The sequence below is a fragment of the Phyllostomus hastatus genome, unplaced genomic scaffold, assembly GCF_019186645.2.
Source record: "Phyllostomus hastatus isolate PE091 unplaced genomic scaffold, TTU_PhHast_1.1 phas_contig_150, whole genome shotgun sequence".
Taxonomy (NCBI): Eukaryota; Metazoa; Chordata; class Mammalia; order Chiroptera; family Phyllostomidae; genus Phyllostomus; species Phyllostomus hastatus.
The window spans coordinates 17,368,340-17,389,318 of NW_025333611.1; the positions used below are offsets into that span (position 1 = coordinate 17,368,340).

A 20,979-nucleotide genomic window follows, 5' to 3' on the forward strand; every position below is an offset into this window, starting at 1 on the left:
CATTATCACAAACAAACAGCTATTGTTGAGACCTTACAACGTGCCAGGCAATAGCCCTGCCTGTAAAGTCTCACAATGAATCTTTAGCATCAGTCTATAAGATGGGTGCCTATAATCTCCATTTTACAGGTGGGAAAACTGAGGCTCCAAAGGTTCAAGCATCTTCCTTAAGGTTCAAACAACTATGACAAGTGACAGAGCCAAGATCCAAATCCAGGCCTTTCTGAGTGCTAGGCCATTGTTCTGCTTGAGGAGGGGGTGGGGTGCAAGAGACCCCCTCCCCAAGTTGGTGTGGATGATGGGGGAAGGAGGGATGCTCTGACTGTGTAGTGTATGTGGAACCTGCGTTAATTTTACTTCATTCAGGAGGCAAGCTGGACCTCTCTCCATCTCCCCTCTCATCTGCTTTCTTGGGATGAGAAAGGGAGGGACAGACACACCAGCAGACAACTTTCCAGGGAAGAGGCTGCAAACCTCCGATCCTCAAAGCACTCAAGCCGCCGCCTCCTAACACATCCTGTGGGCAGAGGGCGGGAGGTGATAGCCTCATTTTCCACGAGGGCCGCCTGGCCTGCCGGAGATCACAGACGGAGCTAATCCTGGGCTCCACCAGCCTCACAGGGCCTTAGGCTGACGCCACTGTAGTTCACGAAGGCTGGGAAGGGCAGGAGTAGAGTGGGTGAGATCTCCCCGACCAACCGACCAACCGCAGAGAGGGTGGCAGAGAGATCCAGTGAGAGGAGGAAGCGGAAGGAGATGGGGGCTGCTGGGCCTCCGGGAAGCCTAGGGGCAACCTATGGGTCATTGCAGGTGCTCCCTAGCTGCTGTGGGGGTTTTTATGGGCCAACTACCCAACAGGCCTCTGAGCACGTGGGAAAGGAAGTGGACAGCAGATAAAAGGTGACGATCTGGTAACTGAAGCATGACAACCTGCGGTTGGGCAGAGGGAGGAATTTCTCATTCATGATGACAGGAGAGGGACATTTTCCCCGCCATGGGCCAAACAAAAATCTAGCAGGAAAAATCTGCCAGGATCCACTCACAAGTAAAAAGCAGCTGCTTGACCATGAACATGAAAACATAAACGTAGTTGCCAGTAGGTAAGCCTTCGAAGGCAAATACTGTGCCGAGTCGTTACCCACCCTGCCTGGAACACAGTTTAATCAGTAAGCAACAGTGGACTAGAAGAGGGTCCCGAACTACTTGAAGAGATGCCACCTTTGTTTTTTGGAAAGGCTGGTAGGTTTTCAGTGAGTACAGTCTAAATGGAGAAAGTTGCATTTAATATACATTTAAAACTTTCAAATTAGTAACATTCTTTACTGTAAGTAAACTAATGAGGACAATGAGGCTGTTCTGATCGACACACACAATTTGACCTCAGGAATTAAAGACAACAGAGTTGGCCACTTACATCTACCTCAACATACCATTTCTCTATTTTGCCTTAGCTTCCCAATGTTGAGAACCTTTCTGATGTTTTGATGAGTAAGTAGATGCATTTCTTTTTTTAACATAGTTTGTCCTACGATCTCTGGATTCTAGTTAATTAAACAGACCCTGGAAGAATAAGCTGGTGACCTTCAACATGTAAAAAAGTGATAGAGAGCCCTGGCTGGTGTGGCTCAGTGGACTGAGTGCTGGCCTGCGAACCGAAGGGTCGCTGGTTCAATTCCCAGACAGGGCACATGCCTGAGCTGCAGGCCAGATGTTTCTTTCCCTCTCTGTCTCTCTCCCTTTCCCCTCTCTCTAAAAATAAATAAATAAAATCTTTTTAAAAAATGTGACATTCAACAACACATAGACGTGGTTTTTAAAAAATCTTCTTTCTTATTAGTACAGCATTAAGAAGAGTTAACAGCATTTGAAACAATGTGTACAGAGTCCCTGAGGCACCCACTCAGACTTCCAGACAGTTTGTGAAGCGCTGGCTGGGATGGTCTCTGAGGCCTCCCAGGGCTGGCCCGCCGCCTCCCAGTTACATCTTGAACAGAAAGAAAGGAAAACCCCCGTTTTCCGCAGGCCTCCCTGCCTCCCCCACTTCAGAGGAGGAAGTGAGGAGGGAAGGAAAAAAGGCAATAATTACCGCCACAGGCTGCGCCTTCTCAGACAAGTCCATCCATACCTACAGCTAGAAAAACCACCAGCTGGAACAGAGAAAAGTATCCAGATGCCCAGAGCTAAGAGGGAGGGTCCTGCCAGGTCCTCCTCCTGCTCCAGGGCTGCACCCTGGGCCCTGTAACTCAGGAATTTCTGGAACAGAGCTACCAGATCCCCCTCTACAAGCAACTCAAACACGCGGGAGAGCAGCTAACGTACCTCCAGCAGTAATGTGTAGATGGCAGAGCTGCACAATGTATGCCGCAGCACGCTCCTTCATTTTGAACCACGACATTATTCCTTTGCTGTCTGTCTTGGGGAAAAGAAAAATCACTGATCTACCCTCTGTCCAGAAGAACTGAAGGGCTGGGCGGATTAGGAGAAAGAAGAGGGAGAGGTGGTGACCTCCGCATCCCTGGAGCTATTCAAGGCAAGACTAGATGACTGCCTTTGAAGGCTGCTGCAGAGAGGACGCCTCCCTAGGGCGAAACGGTGTGCTGAATGATTCCCACGGTTCCCTTCCAACTCAAACTCTGATTCTAAAAATGAAAGCAACCCTTTAAAAATTTATTTAAAAAAAAAACCATACAAGTTATACATGTACGTGAGCATATCTCAGTACCAACGGCTGCGTGATGGCGTTTACAGAGCATTTCCCTCACACATTTTCGCAGGTAATCATCCCTGCAGCTCTGCAACACAGCCGTTACTGTCAGCATGCCCGTTTTAGAGGTGGGACAGAGGCTCCGAGTTTAAGTAATTGCTCTGAGGTCAGGCAGCTGAGAGCAGAAATCGCTGAGAGCTCCAGGCCCTGCTTCGGCACCTCTCCTCCTCCTCCTCCTCTTCCTTCACCCTCTCCCCTTTTTGTCTTTCCATGACTACAGTTTAACAATGGGAAGGGAAATGGAGGAGAGACCCCGAGAAGGAGCCTCCCAGACAGGTAGCTGCCAGGCTCCCCCCATCCCTCTGTGCCACCGGGTGACTCGGGGGGAGGCTTACTCATCACCTCGGTGGGGAAAGAACATACTGGGACATGCAATCACTTTTTTAAACGTTGGCTCACGCACGTCCGGATTTTAAAAAGGAAAAAAAAAAAACCAGTCCCTTTTTTAAGTTTAAAAAAGGAAGCATTTTAAAGTGAGAAAACAAAAGGAGGAAGATTTTATTTTTCCCTTTTTGCAAAGTAGGTTCTGTTCTTTCTCACGAGTGGTGGCGGCTGGGCGCACGCAGCTTCTGAGATCACAGTGAATGAAACATTCGGGTGAATTCCACAATGAACCAGCACAGTAGACAAATGCCAATTCATTAAGAAAGAAGAAAAGATTGATTCTAAAAGCTGTGTCCTCCAAGTTGGTTATCAGATGTGCATTTTCAGAAAGAGAACTATCTGGTTCTTGATGTGTTTGGAGGCTGTTCTGAGCCTCAAAATTCAGCTCAAAACTGATTTTTCTCAAAAATGTTTTAGCAAAGAGGGTGTAGGAGGCAACGAGGAGGGAGGAATGACTTCCATCAAACAGCCTTTCTGTATTCCAATCGCTTAAGAAGCCACAATTCCTCAGCTGGAAGGGAATGAAGAGTCCCAAAGCTCTTTGCCCGAGTTTTCTGGTTTTCAAAACACACCCTTCCTCTCCATCTTTCTAACGGAGAACCCTGGAGGGGACGTGCTGCCAAGCCCCTTTTGTAAAAGGGGCCCTTACAGCCCAGAAAGGTTTCATAATTGGCTCAAGGACGCACAGCACAGGTTCACATCCTGCTGATACTCAGTCCAGTGTTCCTTGCTTCTCAAGAGGAAAAGCACTTCCAAAGAAAGTTGCCAACTCAAGTGCTGCTTCCTAAGCCTCAGCTTGGCCACCATCTGGGCTTCTCCTGTGTCAAACCTTTGTAAGAACCAAACACAAAGAACCCGAGGACAGCACAGCTGTGTGTTTGACTCCGAGCTGAGAACGCTGAGCAGCTTTACGTGCATTTTACGGATGAGGAAACCAAGGCACAGAGAGGTTAAAATCACTTGCTCAAGGCTCTAAAGTGCTCGAGTAGAGAAGCCGGAACTTCAACCTACAGAGGCCTGTGGTTTGCACCCCTCTGCCACCTACTGGCTGTGTGATCTTGCACAAGTTACTTAATTTCTCTAAACCTTACTTTTGTAATCTGTAAAATGGGAATAATGATAGCAACCCCACAAGGTGGCTCAAAGCAATGAGTGAGGTAACGTAAACGAAACACTTGGCATGGGGACTGCCCATTGCACAATTCCCAGGGGTGTTGTGCCCAAATGGGGGTGTGCTGTAAGGCAGTCCTGCTCTGCACAGCACCCATTACGGTGAAAATGCTCAAATGCAGCCATCTGGATTCACCGTCGTTGTACGGACAGTGCCAGTAGTGAGGGCCAACGACCGCTCTGAAAGCTCTCCTTTGTGGTCCTTCATGACTCAGTGTTCTGTGGGCTACCTTGGGTCTTACAACCGAGATCGGAGCATGTCTCGCTTCCCCAAAGCAGATGTAAACTTCTGGAGGGTGGACAGTGCTCCACGGCTTGCATCCCTTGGATCACCTGTAGCGCTCAGCACACAGTAGGCCCTCGGGAGCTGTGGTGGTTTTTAGATGTCCACAAGTTCTTCCAGACTCCTCCCTTCGAGAAGTGTCCGTGACAATGTGCCACTTTGGAGACTAGCTCAGATAAGGACTTGTGGCTTCTGGCTCGCTCTCTCTCGGGCCACCTGCTCTGGGAGAAGCTAACTGCCACGGGGAAGGGACACTCCAGCTCCCTACGGAAGGGTCCAGGCACTGAGAGACCGAGGTCTCCTGCCAACAGCTGGGTGAGGGAGCCGCCCTGGAAGCCGAGACTTCGGATGACTACAGCCTTGGCCCTCATCTTGACTGCAATCCCACAAGAGACCACGAGTCAGAACCACCCAGCTAAGCCTGAATTTCTGACCCAAGGAAACTGAGATAATAAATGTGTGCTGTAATAAGCTTCTGAATTTGGAAATAATTGTTATACAGCAATATATAACCAAAGCAGGAACCACATGGGAGTTTCACAGCAAGCAGACGATGGGAAAGTCGTAGTTTCAGGGTAGAAGGAGCAATCCTCATACTTGGATGACAGCTTCCCTATTATTAAACTGAAAGAGAAATCAGATGAAAGTCTAGAGATGAGCGAGCTTCGTGCATTCAGGCTTTGGCTCAGAAATCACAGTAGGGAGAGGGGGAGGGGGGAGTGGAGATGAGGACTCTTCAGCTAAGTGAGGCGGGCGGCACAGCTCAGCATGCTACTCCCTCCAAAGAGGTGAGGGCCCAGCCCGCTGCTCAGCAGCGGGAGGGCTGTAGCTCCGACCCGCTGTTCCCTCCCCAGCCCCAGGGCCACACTGCAGCCACACAGCCCTCCTCAGAGCTCCCCACAGGGACCATGCCCCTTCCTGCCCTCCCGCCTTTGTACTTGGGCGTGAGAGGTTCTCCTCTTAGCATCCCTTTCCCCTTTGGTTCATGCATTTCACTGAATTTTTAATAACTTTTTATAGTGAATCATTCCAAACTTGCAGAAAAGATGCAAGAATAGCACAAGGAACTCATATGTGTCTTTCCTCCATGTTCAATGCTACCATTTTCCACTTTTGTTTTAATCATTCTCTCTCTCGCCATCTCCTCCAACTATCTATAGCTGTAATTTTTCCCTGAAACATCTGAAAGAAAGTTGAAGACACAATAAGCTTTTATTCCTAAATTCTTCAGTGTGTAGAGGACATCGAAATCAGGAAATTTAACACTGATAGAATACTATTACACAATCTATAGTGCATATCCAAATTTTGCCAGTTGTCCCTTTAATATCCTTCCTGGCTATTTTTTTTCTTTCTGATTCAGAATCTAATCCAAGGTTGTTCATTCATTGTTTTTGTTGATCAAATATGTCGTATGCCTGGCACTGTGTAAGGCACTGGCAAAACTACAATGAGGGGAAGAAACAGACAACCCGAGTCTGGTTTATCTGAGCCAAACCGAAGACACGTGCCAGGGGCAAGATCTCAAATGCTCTTAGCATGGCCATCTTCAAGTAGAGGACATGGGGACACAAAGAGATTCAGGAGCTTTCCCAACAGCTAGTAAAGGGCAGAGCTGGGATTCAAACTCAGGCAAACCTGTGGCCTTGCAAGCCTGGGGGTGAGGTGGGAGGGGGTGAGGAGAGAGGTGGCAGCAGGAAGACTGCTCAGAGGCTGCTGTGCATCCCCCCCCATGCTCTCCGGCCCAGCGCCCACTCCACTGACTGCCCACACCCCGCTGCCCTGGGACTATCTGCCTAGCGGTCCAGCTGGTCCTGGAGGGTAGAGACCATGTCCTTTCCTCCTGGAATGTCGAGTGCTTAGCAGAAAGCCAGCCTGGGCACATTCGGTATTCAGTCAAAATCTGCTGGCTAAAGGACATATTGAATGAAGCAGAACTTCAGACACAAACGCCAGCTACACAACAGGCTGAGCCTTCCTGTCGCACCCCTGTGTCTGGAGGCTCTGGCCTCCCTAGTCCTGTCCTGGGAGTGCCTCGGCCTCAACTGGCCTCACATGCAGACATGTGACAGTGGCTGACAAAATGACCTCCTGGGTCTCTTCCAACTCTTGGACTCCAGGACCCATCAGAAAGCAAATCAGGTCCCGTGATTTCTCTGCCCAGCATGTCTGTGGGAACTGCAAGGTGAAGGTCAGCCTGTGGGTCTGGCCCCAGCACCATTCCTGCCTCTCCCAGGACTGCTCCTGGCTCTCCTTTGTAGGGGCCAGCAACACCACACTTGGGAGACCCTGCCCACACCATGTCGTTTTCCCCGTTCTGGGCTCAAGCCTGCGCTCCCCACCCTGCCCCCAGCCCTTACCCTGCCGGGCTAAACCAGCCCATCAGCTTCAAAGCCTTACCTAGGTCAGGATCTTCTCCCTCTGAGACCTCCACCTGCCCTGTCCACCTGGTTAACCGACTCTCATATGTGCTCTCACAGAATCTGCAGCTACCCGAGAGAGATCCCCTTGTACTCAGCCTGACCTGTTTGGTGTGTGCAGCCAAGGGCAGAGGTACAGGCCAAGAATTCTGCAGGGCAGTCACAGCTCCATCAGTGACCAGCTGTGTGCCCTGGGTGCAGCATTTCCTCTCCCCGGGGCTTGGTGCCCTTGTGTATAAAATGGGGGTATTTACAGTGAGTATGCTGTGAGGATTAACAACGATGATGGATGTAAAGCACTTAACACTGTGACTGGCAAAAGCAGCCTGCACAACAGTTACTACTATGAGTGTCTGAAGCGCACAGGCTGCAGATTACATATTTGGGGTCCTCACCCCCTGACAAGGTACCTGGACCACGGCAGGCATAGTGGGTGAATGAACGGACTCATCCTCTCTCGCTACTCCCACAGCCTCCCAACCGGTCCCCTGGCCTCCAATGGAGGACCCCTGCATCGCCAGATCCACTTTTCTGAGGCACCCCTCTGACCAGGTCCTTCTCGGCACCAAAACTGCCGATGGCTTCCCCGTGTGCTGAAGACCAGGCCCCTACCTCCCCGCAGTTATTTCCTAAGAGACAGCTGAAGATTCAGTGACTCCGGGTCACTCCCTGCTCCTAGAACGGGTTCCTTTCTGCCACCTGAGAGGCCCCGATCCTAACGTGTACACTCTTCCAAATTCCTAACCTTTCTCGGGGCCTCCACCTTTCAGAAGTCCATCTGGACCTCAGTCAGTGTGTTCTGCTCCTCCGCACACCCACACCACAGGGCTGACTCCTCCTGCAGTATGCGGATGCTCTGCCTTGTACACTATGTCACCTTGAACTTGTCCATGTCCCCTTGCAGACAAGGAGCTCCTTAAAGGCAGGGGCTGTTTCTTGTACCTATCACTTAGTAGCCACCCAAAGCAACTGTGTTGGGACCCAGGATAAAAATAAATTGTTGAAATAACTGCAGTTGGAACTCAGGAAAGGATACTGTACTTGCTGGGCACAACATGCACCCACGTTTCTGTGCGCATTATACACGGGATTATTGTGCTCATTGTTATGCCCATGGTATGTAATGATTAAACCCATGTATAATGCACATTCTTATTTTTCCCCCCAAAAATTGGGCGAAAGTTGCACATTATATACAGCAAAATATGGTAATGCAGTTAAGTAAAAGGCAGTACGTACCATGTGTTTACTCATTGGTACTCAAGGCTAATAGCTAGGTTAAAAAAAAAAAGGATCTCTTAACAAGGAGAGTAGCTTTATGCATATAGGCAGGGTAATATGCTAATTCTCCATGGGAAGAGAAGATTTTTCCCATGAATTAAAAAGGAATCAAAATCCCTAGAAGAGATTAAGACAATTATCCTGCCTTTGCAAGTGTTTTATCCACTCCGCCCAAATACAACACAAAAACACATGCGTGCGCGCACACACAAAACAATCTGATGAAAACGGAAGACGGTCTGCGTGCTGGTTTCCTAGGGCCACCTAACGAAGTTCCACAAACTAGGGGGCTTCAAACAACAGAGACATGTGGTCTTATAGTTTTGGAAGCTGCAAGTTGGAAATCAAGGTGTTGGCAGGGCCACGCTCCCTCCAAAGCCTCTTCCGGCTACCCCAGGCAGTCCTCCGTTTAAGGTGGCATAACTCCAATCTCTGCCTAAGTCGTCACATGGCCACTGTCCCTCTCTGGGTCTTTCCTCTTGCAAGGACACCAGTCAGTCACACAGGATTACGGGCCTACCCTAGTCCAGGATGTCCTCATCTTAACGAAATACATCTACAATGACCCTATTCCCTAACTCCAGCCTGCTGCCTGGTTCTTGCAAATAAAGTTTTATTGGAACGCGGCATGCTCATTCATGTCTTATCTCTGGCTGCTTTCACGCTTTCATGACAGAGCTGAGTAGTTACAGACAGAGCCCACGTGGTCCACAACACCTAAGATATTCCCTGCACTGAAAGAACAGATGAAATACACTTGGAGATGAACCTTCTAGAAAATGGAGGGGGCCTGGGCCTATGTGGCAGTTGTCTTCAGCTGGAACCGTACCCAAGGGGCAGTCCTGCTGAGAAGGCTCCTTCAACACTACCTCCCTCTGCCTAGAGAAACAGCAGAGCGCAGCACTGGAACATCCACGTCACTAACGTACACATTATATTCCATAAGCGTTTCTACGAGTCAGAAATGAGCTCTAACTGGAAAGACCAGAGAAGACTTTCTGGGAGAGAAGAGGTTTGAGAGGAGCCTAGAAGAGGTGTCCTCTAAGTCACCCTGAGCCACAGCAGATTTTCTAGCACTCTGCTGAACTAAAGGGAGTGGGCTCCCCATCACTGCAGGTGTTCAAGCCAGAGACGGCTGACCGTGTGGGAGGGATGAGGCTGGGGAGACGGGACAAGATGAGAGACTGTCCCTTGGAATCGTGGATTCCACAGTGTAATCCTGTGGCTTCTTCAGTCTCGTCCCTCATTGTGTTTGCTTAGAGACAACACGCAGCAGAGGCGGCGGGAGCAGAGGGAGACAGAGAGACAGGCAGAGACGGGGAGAGAACAGGGGTGAGAACAGGGGAGGAGTGAAAGTCAGAGAGAGCCCACACAACCACAGAGGGAGGAAATCCACACCAGGCTTTTTTCCCTCTTAAACACTACAGAGGAAAAAAGAGAGGACAGAAGTCTGACAATTAGGGTTAAAACTAATCAAAAGTCCCTTTAACTGCCTCCTGCTTGGCACCCAGCAGCCTTCTTAATGTGCCCATTGTTCCCTGGCGGCCGTTGGCAGCCTCACAGCAGACAGCGGCGTCTGACAATGGCCCCAAGTGCAGGGGGACGGGAAGAGTGACCTGCACTCTGCTCAGGCCAGGAAGGTACTGTTCCCACTTTACAGGAGAGGAAACGGAGGCCGAGAGAGGTTCAATGACTTGCCACAGGCATCAATAAGGCATGGTAGTTAAGAACACAAATTTGAGAGCCAGAAATCTGAGTTCCACTCCCACGGCTCACTTCCTCTGCATTCCTGGAAGGTACTTACTGAAGCTTCCTGAGCCCTGCTTTTCCCGTGTGCAAATGTGACCTTGCACTCACCTCCCGGGTCATAACCCTGGTGCAGTGAGATGGGCACAGCGCATGGCATGCAGCAGCTGCACAATAAACTAATGGTCGTCGTCATTACTGCTGTGGAGCCAGCCCTCAGGGAGGGCCTAGCTCTGGGCCCGCAACTCGCTGCCACACCAACTGTGCCCCACACCACACCCACTGTCACACCAGAAGCCACGGGAAACTCCGAGGGAAGGTTCCTGAAGGGGGTGGAGCTGCAGCCACTTCTGCCCTGGCAAAGGGCCCTGGCCTCGGACACACGGTGGCTGTGTTCAGCTGCACTGCCCTCACCTTTCCTGAATACCCCCCCATGCCTTTCAGGCCCCCTCACCCCAGGGAGTGTGGGGAGTGCCGCTGCTGCTGGGAAAGCCATCTTTCCTCTCCTTTCATGGACTCCTAACAACTCCCCCACCCCGCACGCCCCAGAAACAGAAATTGCACATTCTGAGGTTTCCTGACACGCCACAAAGCACAGGCGGAAAACAAAGTGGACCCTGTGCTCACTCCACTTCTACCAAACCTACAGCAGCGCCCGGCCCAGCTGGAGCAAACTCCATGGGCCAGGGCGGGCCTCAAGTTCAGACGCAGACACAGACACAGACACAGACACAGAGAAGCAAGGTAAGTTCTTCTTGGGCTCAGGCAGAGCAGGAACATTGGATGTAAACTTAAGTGAGTTTGTTCAAGAGCCTAAGGTTTATTATTTCCAGGATCCGACAGAAGTAACACCTGCTTGAGCATGGTTGGTAGGGTAATAATACGGGTGTAATAATTTATAGTTTTAGTTCGAACATTTCACTTAAAATGTCATACAGTGTGCTTGAGTGTGATATTGTTATGTTACAGAATTATATGCTTATGATTTTGTAATAAACAAGGGGTGTTATTTAGGCCAGACCCTGTATTTACATTTCCAAGTAACCATCTTTTTTTTTTTTACCCTGAAAAACACATTAGGTGGACAGTTAGAAGGATCAGCCCCAACTCACTGGCTCTGTGAACAGTCATACCACCTCTGCTCTTTGACCCTTGCTTTTTCCATCTCTAAAGAGGGGGCCACAAGCCCCATCCTGCCTCCACCATGAGATAATCCAGGTCTGAGACCACAAAGTATGTCAGGGCCATGGTCAAGTGGGGAGCTGGGCCTGGCCAAGTGTGTGGGGGGCAGGGAGGTACGGCTGCTACCAGGGTCCAGCCACTTTTTGTGATAACAGAACCTGGGCCCTGATGCCAGACTTTTCAGTTTTTCCCCAAAAGCCAGAAAGGAGAATATTTTTAAAATGTGAAATATTTATAACATTTAAGATAAAGACATCCAGCCATCTAGGGGCTGGCAGCAGGTGAGCCACACAAAACCTGTCTCTGGGCCACACCTGCCCACAGGCCGCTCGTTTACAATCTCCATCAGAGTGTACATATAAGGTCTTTAAAGAGTAACATGAAGGTCAAATGGAGTAGTAAAAGAAGCGCTCCAAAGAAGACAGCCTTTAAGGTTCATTATCAATAAAATAACCGGGAATCCAAATGACAGACCCTGATGCCCCAACAACAGAGCCACTAATTTTTCACTAAAGTTAGGCGCCAAATTTAGAAACTGGTTATTTCACAAATAGATGTGCACACACATACACATTTTAACTGTCAGCAGCTGACTCTGATCAATACTCAGGAGGAAACTTGCAAAAATAACAGTTTTCAGTTGAGCACGTACAATGTGCTTTAGCAGCAGGAAGTAATTTTCACACACACTCCCCCGCCAGATGTTTCCAACCTGTTCCTTTAAGAAACCACCCTCCTCCAGCCCCCCGCCCGCCCCCTCTGCTCAGCTGCCTGCCTCTTCAGGAAGGCTGACACTGTAACCCACAGGGGGAGACCCGCACACACACACAGCTGTGTGAAGTGGGCTCTCCGGAGGCTGTCGGGGAGGCTCCGGGGAGGCACGGGCGGCTGCTGCGACCTGCCCAGGCACTGCCACCCGGGCATGCAACCGAGGGAAGAGCTTTCCAGAGCCAAGGCTCATGGGGCCCTCGGCGACAACCTCTCACTGTGGCCTCACGTCCAGCGGAAGACGGGGGGGACTCAACGAGGTCACAGGGCCAGCGGGTGGTGAGGCGGCAGAAGGAAGCCTCGGGCTGTGTGCTCCACTCTGCATGAGAGACAGCGGGGTTGGGATCCTGTTGCCGTCACTTTCTAGCTGTGGATATGTCACGGAACCTCTCTGCACCTCAGCGTTCTCACCTTTAATGTAATTTAATCACGCCCACAGCACTATGAAGTAGCGGTTGCTGTGCTCATTTTAGGAGAAGGCTGCAGCGCCAGAGGTTGGACGCAGAGCTCGCAAGGGGCAGAGCTGGGCCTGGTTCCCAAAGCCACGTTCTCTCCAGCTCAAGGGAGCTGTTCTTAAGGTCTGCATAATACCACCCCTTCCCAGGGAGGCCCCAAGTTCAGTGCCCCTGGTCTCCCCCTCCCCCTACCACAGAGCCCCCTTCCTGGAAGGGCAACAGACCAAGGTCTTTAGAGGAAAACGAAGCATTAGGGCCCGGGAGACCTTGCAGTCCACAGCGGAGGGATTCTGAAGTGTACTGACCATCCCGGATCTAGATCTCGGATCCAGACCCCGAGCCGCTTCCCCTGACACAGTGCCACGGCTAACAGGCTCCACAGGGCTCCCCTGGGAGTGCTGGCTGGCAACTCAGGAAACTGCAGACAAATCCACTCCCCAGGAATAGAAGTTCAAACGCAGGTCCCCAAGCGCTCCTCGCTCCTCGGGAGGTGTGTGAGCCCCTGGGGAAGGCAAAGTCTGCCTCTTGGGGGTGCTGGCAAGTTGGGGATGTGGGCAGAGGGAAGAGAGTTCCCTATGCACTCTCAATAGCTTCTGTTAAATACAGGGCTCCTTGGCCCACCCCTCAATGGCCCCATCATGCCCCTTGGGCATGGGCCCTGCAGTCTCCAAGTTAACAGGCTCCCCAGGGATTCTGAAGCACTACGCAGGGGGAGAAGAATTCCCGCACCAGGCCAGCAGTCACCGGGTACCAATCCTATCATCCACTCACTTGTCTTGGCAAACAAGAGTGGGTTACCAAGACAGGTTAGCGCCTGCCTTCAGGGGCAGCCAGTCTGGACAGATGAAAAATGACTACTGTAATGCAAGATATATTTATAGGAGGGGCTCTCAGATGCCTGACCCACCCTTGCTACCCCGGGGCTGCCCACAGCAGGGGTGAGCCAGGTTCGGAGGGAGGCAGCAGGGAAGAAGGATGTCAGAGGCAAGGGAGCGAGTGTGTGGAGTCCCAGAGGCACAGGGAACACACTGGCAGGGGCAGGAGGGGAGAAGCAGGAAGAAAGACCAGGCTGGGCCTCCAGAGGAGAGCCTCTGATGGAGGTAGGCAGGTGAGAAACTCAACGCTTGGGGGCTCTAAGACTTGTGAGAAACCTGAGGGCTGAAGGGACCAAAGAATGCTTTCTAGGAGGAAGCAAAGGATGGGGGTTCTCCCCCAGGGCAGGAAGCAGCAAGGTCTCTCCTGACAACTGCTCCAGACTTCCAAGACTCGGGGAGCTGGGCGCCTGGAGCAGCCTGTGCGCAGCCTCCTCCCCACACCCGGGCATCAGAGACTGCCTGGCCCTGCTCTACTTCTGAACCCTGTGCTACTAGGCCAACCAGCCACGCTGGGATTGCTCACCCTCCAAACAGCAATGATCTAGAGATCCCTCCCCACCTTGCCACAGCCCTACAAACTGCCCCACAGCATCTCGGCCCGGGAGGATGGGCCCCCTCATCTGTTGCTGCCTATGAACCATCGTGACCCCCTGACAAGTCGTACAGGTAAAGGGCCTAGTTCACCCATTGCCTAGCAGAACAAGCGCTAAGTAAACGGTAGCTGCTATTATTATTAACGTTACTGGGCTCAGCATTGTCATTCTGAGTATCATTTTAGGATGTGGCTTTTATCGCTACCCTGAAGAAAATCCAGCATTTTGGCACCCAGAATTCTCTCAAAACCACAGGGAAGAAAACAAACGGGACTGCCTTTTCCCCTTCCTTCTCCTATGTGTACTCAGCAGAGGGCAGCAAACAGGAACCACCCAAAGATAACGCAGAAGAGAGACACAGGGAGAGAGAGCTACACACTCGTAAATACACTCCCTCCCTCCCCAGCGGAACTGTTTGGCTTCCAAAGTATGAATACTTCGCCTCCTCCAGCTCAGAGGGCCAGGCAGGAAAAAAGTCAAAGCTGAAGAAACAGAAGTTCTTGTTCAGTTGGAGAGAAATGTTCAATGAATTGACTTAATGTGTGTGTGTGTCAGGGGAGGGGGGCAGCTCTCAGGACGTCTGTGAGGGAGAAGGAAGGAGGCAACAGAACTCATAAGTGAGATGAAATAAAGGCCGCTTTCAACTGCTCCTCAGCTCAACCCTTGGCTGTAGGATTGGGCAAGCGTTTGCACCCGAGCTGTCTGCAGGAGGAAACAGAGGCCCACGGAGTTAACCATCAGAGCCAAGGGGGGCGGGGGCAGAGCTGAGATGAGAACCAGCCCTCCAGACTGCAGGTTCAGTGACCAAAACTGAGTCCAAGATGGCAAAGGGCCAAGTCTGATTCCTCAACAGTAGCCACCCGGGACACTTGTGTCGGCAGGATTCTGAAGAGGACATTTGCTGGCTTCTTGCCCGGATTCCATTTCCCTTCCTCCCCACAAAAGCGCCCAGATTTTTCTCAGGGGAATTTTTCTTCCTATGATTTGGGTGGCCCGACCTGACCCCTAGCTTCAGGGCAAGGTAACTCTATCAGCATACGCTGTGATGGATTCAGAGAGCACATTAGAACCAAACGGGGTCAATAATACCCATGGAGATCTTGGTAGGACTTGTAGGAATAAAGCTTCCTCTGTCCCCTGCAGAAACTATCAGGGAAGACAGACCCTCTTCTAGGATCTGGGAGTGGGTATGAGATCAGAGAGAGCTGCAACCATGTTTTGCTACCATGGGGGCTCAGTCTAGGTTATGGACCTCTGGATCACACCATACCTGCAGTCAGTTGAGTTCCCTTCCTCATTTCAGCCCACCAGGCTTAATGCATTGTTTCCTGCAACTGACAGAGAATCTGAGGTGGCCCTTAAACTGAGATCGGCTCGGTCCTTTTAACTCCTCTAATCCCCCTGCTGGATCCCTTTGCCACCTTAAAATTTAATCCATTTTACCGCTTTAAAACTATAAAATTTGGGGAAGAAAATTTAAAAGCCAGTTAAGTTCCAGGGGAGAGTTGGTCTCAGTAAGTACCAGCTTCCAAAACTGGGGGTAATAAGCTTGGCTCATGAGGGAAACGATGGCAGAGAAGGATCTTAGTATGTGGAGGGAAAACTATTCCTAGCAGAACAGAGTGAGAATCTGGAGAACTGGGTTCTGCTCTGCATGCCTCTCTCTGTCAACTGATCTCCCCTCTCCTGGGCCTCAGTTTCCACACCAGTAAAACAAGGGGGTTGGACCAGATGACTCCTGGAGTCCCCCTCCTACTCTGAGACGGCTCATCACTCAGCAAACACGTCTAGACTGCCTTCCGAGTGCCAAGCTGCATGCTCTGTGCTAGATGTGGTTCCTGTTTTAAGACATTTCTGGGAGGGAAGGCCACAGTGCACTCCTTGGCCCCAGAGCCTCAGGCACGTATATGCTACCTCCTTGCCCCACTCCACTGGGGCATGAGGGCAGTGGTTTTCAGAGAAGCAAGGCTCTTATTTCAGTCTTCCTGGGGCAGAGCCTTATCCAGCAGCTCTCCTTTTACTGGCTCTGACACATCTATGGAATACAGAGCGTCAGATATATGCAAAATTAAAACCCACTGCACACAGCATCCAAGTTTGGCCGCCAAGTTTGCCTCCAGGAGTGTTTAAGTGATGAGATCCCGATGCCATCTCTGTGTAAGGGTTGACTGCGGACAAGGTACAATTAGCAAGCTAGATGGCTATCTTTTAAATGGGCTTTTGCTTTTTCATTCCTGATTCCATTATTTTTTTTTTTTATCATGTCACTGCAGCCAACAGATTAGAAGCCGAACATCCTTAGACTACAACCTGAGAGACGGCATTAGGCTCTGCACATCCCTAAGCAGTGGCCTCATGACAGGTTAGATGTGGAAGCCTGTTTAAACACACTGCTACTCTCCAGGCCTTTCTAATACAGGCTTCCAAACAAACTCACAGAATCCAGGATGTTACAGTTGGAAAAGTCCCAACAGGATCCATTCCCTACAACACGAATGAGTTTCAACATGCCGTTAACGCTACTTGAGTAGCAGTGTGGAGAAACCGTCTGAGGCCAAGTCTGGGCTTAATGGAAAAGAGATTGCTTAGCTACGTCTGCCCTGGCCCGGCGGGGCGGGGGGCGGGGGGGGTGCAGGGGACAGCACCAGAATAATACACACCTTTCCCCTCATGAACCTAAGCCCTTAAGTCACAGATAAGGAATCCGAGGCCCAGAGAGGTTAAACCACTTTCCTAAGGTCACACAGTAAGTTTAGGGAAGGACAGAGAACTGGAACCCAGGCTTCTGTTCCCAGCCCTTCCCCAGCTGGGCTCCTGGGGAGACTGCAAGCCCAGGATAAGAGAAAGAATGCAGGCAGCCAGATTTGCTCAGGTAAATCAACAATTCTTCCCCTGTGGCATCAGATTTCAGCTGAGCATGCAGACAGAGAAGCGATTAGCCCTCCAAAGGATCCCAGCCCCTCAGTGGAAAATGAAGGAAATCATTCCAAGGCTCCATTTCCATGGCACTTAACTTTCTGACTGCTAAGGCTCTGCCACCAGGAAGACTGACAAAGGGGAAAAAGTATTGATTTTTGGATGTTCTAGGAATAAAGTTTACAATGAAAAATAAAGACACAATGAAAAAAAAACCCTTGATACTAGAACCTGAAATCATTGTTATTCCATCATCCCACCAATTTCTATTCCATAGTCACTATTATCCAATGAAGTCATTTCTCACAAGAGATCATAGCTCAGAAACGGGGAGGGACTGCATCGTATTTCCTAGCGTAAGTTTTGAATGGCCAGTTCCCAAGTCTGGAATAGGAAACAGACTGCAGAATAAAACCAAGATGTCAACCAGATGGGGGCTAGGAATGAGAGGGAACCCTAAATTACAGTGAAGACGGCTTCAAAACTGGCCTTTCTTCTTGGTTTTGTAGCTTTCAAAGCAGCCAGCTGAGCTGTCTGACCAGATGAATGCTGAAATCCTAACAGCATTATGTGTCCCTTATAAATCAGCTGCCCTACCCAGCTCCAGAGGTGCACCCAGAATGAGCCAACGTGACAATTATGTAGGATTCAGATTGTAGCAGATGATAAATGCTCTTAATTTAAAACTCTGTGTTCTTCAATCCAGTGGAGAAATCAAGGAGTTAAAGAACTGCTCAAACACTGCATTTGTTACTCTCAAAGAAACTTCTCTCTAAGCCACAAGGAATATATTTTTCATTTGGATAAAGTCCTGTCAGACTTCCCTCCAAAGCCTCTGCAGTCATTTCTGTGAGGAAGATCAACGAGGTGCTCTGGGATAATTCTCAACAATTACAAGAGTGGCAGGCTGAGCTCAGAACTGGTCAGCCCTGTCGAAAGCAGCTCTGTGAGCTCAAGATGCCAGATTCCCCAGACAGCAGCCTGGCGTGTTCCGTGCACAATCCAGTACACTGGGATGAGGGACGAAGCACTGTCGCTGTAAGAAGTCAGCCTCTTCCCTCAAGGCCAGCTGACATTCAGACGCAGGACTGGGGGCCAAGCCCAGTGCTGTGCATCTGCAGGGGAGTGGAACAAATAGGGGACTGTGTGAAAATTTGGCAGGGTGTTCCTGAAAGGCAGCAGATGAATGCAGAATCCTATAGCACCTAGAAGAGCTTATCATTGGGGAAACAGCTCCATTCTGCTGCTCCCAGGAAGCAAAGCGATTCTCTCTAAAGCAAGGATAATCAGTTGGCAACCCCTACCACCACCTCCGAACTCCATTCGCCACTTCTTCCTCCTCCTCTTCATGACAGTGCACAGCAGAAGAATTGAACAAGAACTAGACCTTCCCAGATGTGCCTATCTGTCCGTTTCAGTTAAGGGCTCTGAGCAGTGTCCAGCTGTTGCTTCCCTCTATGTGTGCCCAAAAGGCTGCCTTACTCCATGAACTCCCTCTTGCACAAGTGAGTAATTTACTTTGAAAGCTCAGGCCAAACTGGCGGTTAACCTTGACCTTCTCTCTACACATCTGGGTCTATAGAAAATGAGAATCAGGACGTCTCTGGCATCCACAGCAAATGAAATATGAGGGCTTTCTCCAGGCAGAGGCAGAATGTTATGAGCTATTTTAGAACTGGCTAGGGCTATGACAAGGGAGAGTTTGCACCTGGGCAGGGCAGTCTCCCCCGCTTGACCTGGGGCTGTGTCCAGTATGGCGCCCTCACAGCTAGAGATGCTACAAGGGGCTCCAGCCCCAGGAGAAAAGTGGTCAATGTACTCCTCATCAATTCATTGACTGCATCACAGAATAGTGGACCTGGACCAACAACCACATTGTACATAAGGAGAAAGGGAGGCTCACAGAGGGACCTGGGAGGTGTTCAAGGGCATACACAGCAAGTTAATGGTAGAGCAGACGACAGAACCCTGACCTCTTGACCCTGATGCTGGCAAGGATGGTAACAGAAGAAGGATCTCATGAAGGAAAAACCCATATGAATACAGTATTTAAGGGAAAGGGGTCTAAGTCAGCTGTCAGGGTTTGAACCAAGGATTTAGGAATGAGCTGGGCCCCTTAGTGTCAAACCATGAGCTCCAGCAGAAGGATCACCCAGGGCTTCCAGGACAGTTTGCAACAATGACTGGAGGGACGGGCTACACTCAGAACTGGTCAGCCCTGTCACAAAGAGCCCACCTTCTGTATTGGAGATGCCATACTGCCCATATGGCAGCCAGATACTGGGAAGAGAAAGGAAACCCATCAGTTTAAAAGCCAGCCTCTGCTCATCCTGCCGACAACGGTCAGTCAAATTTGACTCCTATGCACAAACTATCCGCTTCCCGTGGGAACAAGGAAATCTTGGAACAAATCTGAAATGCCCCACTGTGTGAAACAGTTTGCGCAGGCATACGTTCACGGGCACCTACTGAGCCAGGGGCTGGAAGGGTAGCAGTGATCTGACCAGAGCTTCTGCTATCAGTGCACATGTATGTGCGACACACAGTACATGCAAACACACACGTATATGGGTGAGTTTAGAGGAGGCAGAAACAACTAAGATCCTAGTCCTTGCTACAAGGAACACCACACCTAATTATTAGATTGGACAAGTTCAGAGGGGTCACGGGTACTCTGAGAAGGGACAAGGAAGGCATATGGATAATCCATTTTCAGGGCTCTGGACACAAATAGCCTCAGAGATTTGGGGAGTCCCTCCACCAGAGCCCTCGCTTCTGGACCTCCAGAAGGTCAGAGGCAGCAGGCCCCTCAAGGACCAGGAGCTCACCCCCTGTCCCACCTCTAGGGCCTGAAGCTCCAAGGGGAGCATGATCTTTGCATCTTCCAAGGGACCCACAGGATCCGGGAAAGAAATAAGGCTGGGAAGGAGGGAGGGTGCACAAACTGGGAGAGCGGGGAGGCCCAGGTGACTCTTTGGGTAGATCGGCAAACAGCAAAGGGGTTGACCTGAGTAGGGAATACCGGGATCAGCAGGTGGGGGAAAAGAAGAATAGACCTGGACACCAAAAAGAAGCACTGAGATCTCCAGAAGAAGGAGTTATCCTGGGACACGGGCAAGCAGACAGGATCCTCCAAAAGAGAGAGGGTGGAAGTGGAGAGGGATGCCCGGGCAGGGACAGAAAGAAGGATGTTAACCTACGGGAAGAAACAGACCTCCAGACTGGGTACCAGGAGTCCAGGATTCTAGTTCTGGCTCTGTCTCCAACCGGTGTGGGACCCTGGACAAGTCTGTGTCCTTTTCCAAGCCTCAATTTCCCATCCAAAAAAATGGAAAGAACAGAAGAGTCTCTGGCGCTGACTCTGAGAAGGCAGGGGAAGGTGAAAAAGGGAACCAAAACCTACAAGTAAATTTGGGGAGAGAGTGTTCTCAACCATATGACAGCTGGGGGACTCACCTGTCCGGCTGCAGGGGGCACCGCCGCCCCCGATTCCCCGGGGGTGCCGTCGGGCTGCCGTTCGCGGTACAGCGCCCAGAGTCCCACGTTGGGGAGAAGGACCAGGGCCGCCAGCACCAGTGCCACCGCCTGCAGAAGCCGCTTCTCCTTCCGCCTCATCGGGGCCGGTCAGCCCCGCGGCGTCCCGCCGGTCCCGCCGCGCGGCCCCCAGCTCCCGGCGTCCACCCGTCCGCCAGTCCGCCCGGAGGCGGCAGCAGCTCGGAGAACAGAAGCTGCCGCGGCGCCGGCCCCGCTCCTACTCCGCGGCACTTCCGCCGCTCGCCAGCCAGGGAGCCGGGCTCGGCCATCGCGTCGCCGCCGCGGGGGACGCTCACCGCCGTCCCCGTCGCTCCGATTCCAGGCGAGCCGCTCGCTCCACGCCGTCCTCCTGCAGATCGTCTGCTGAGCTCCGTGCGCTGCGTGCCCAAGCCTTCTCGCAGCTCTTTCTGGTCCGCCCGGGCGCGGCGGGGTCCGGGTGCAGACTGCTTCCCCCTCCCTGGCCGCGATGGTGCAGCCCGCTCCTCGTAGGCTCCCCCGCCCGCTGGAGCTTTGCGAAAGTCCGGGAGTTGGCGAGTTGGACGCTCACCGGTGCGGGCTGGACACAAGTGTGTCTTCGCGCGCTGGAACGCGCGCGCGGGGATTCCGAA

General features: G+C 51.3%; 1 protein-coding gene across 2 annotated transcripts in view; it reads right to left on the minus strand.

Moving 5' to 3' along the window:
* GALNT10 (polypeptide N-acetylgalactosaminyltransferase 10) overlaps window positions 1–20,589 on the minus strand; it is a 184,050-nt gene extending 163,461 nt beyond the window's left edge. For both annotated transcript variants that reach the window (XM_045820382.1, XM_045820372.1), the window contains exon 1: window positions 20,294–20,589. In XM_045820382.1, the coding sequence (XP_045676338.1) occupies window positions 20,294–20,452 (159 nt within the window). In that variant the 5' untranslated portion in view covers window positions 20,453–20,589. The remainder of the gene's footprint in view (window positions 1–20,293) is intronic.
* Between the last annotated feature and the right edge of the window lie 390 nt (window positions 20,590–20,979).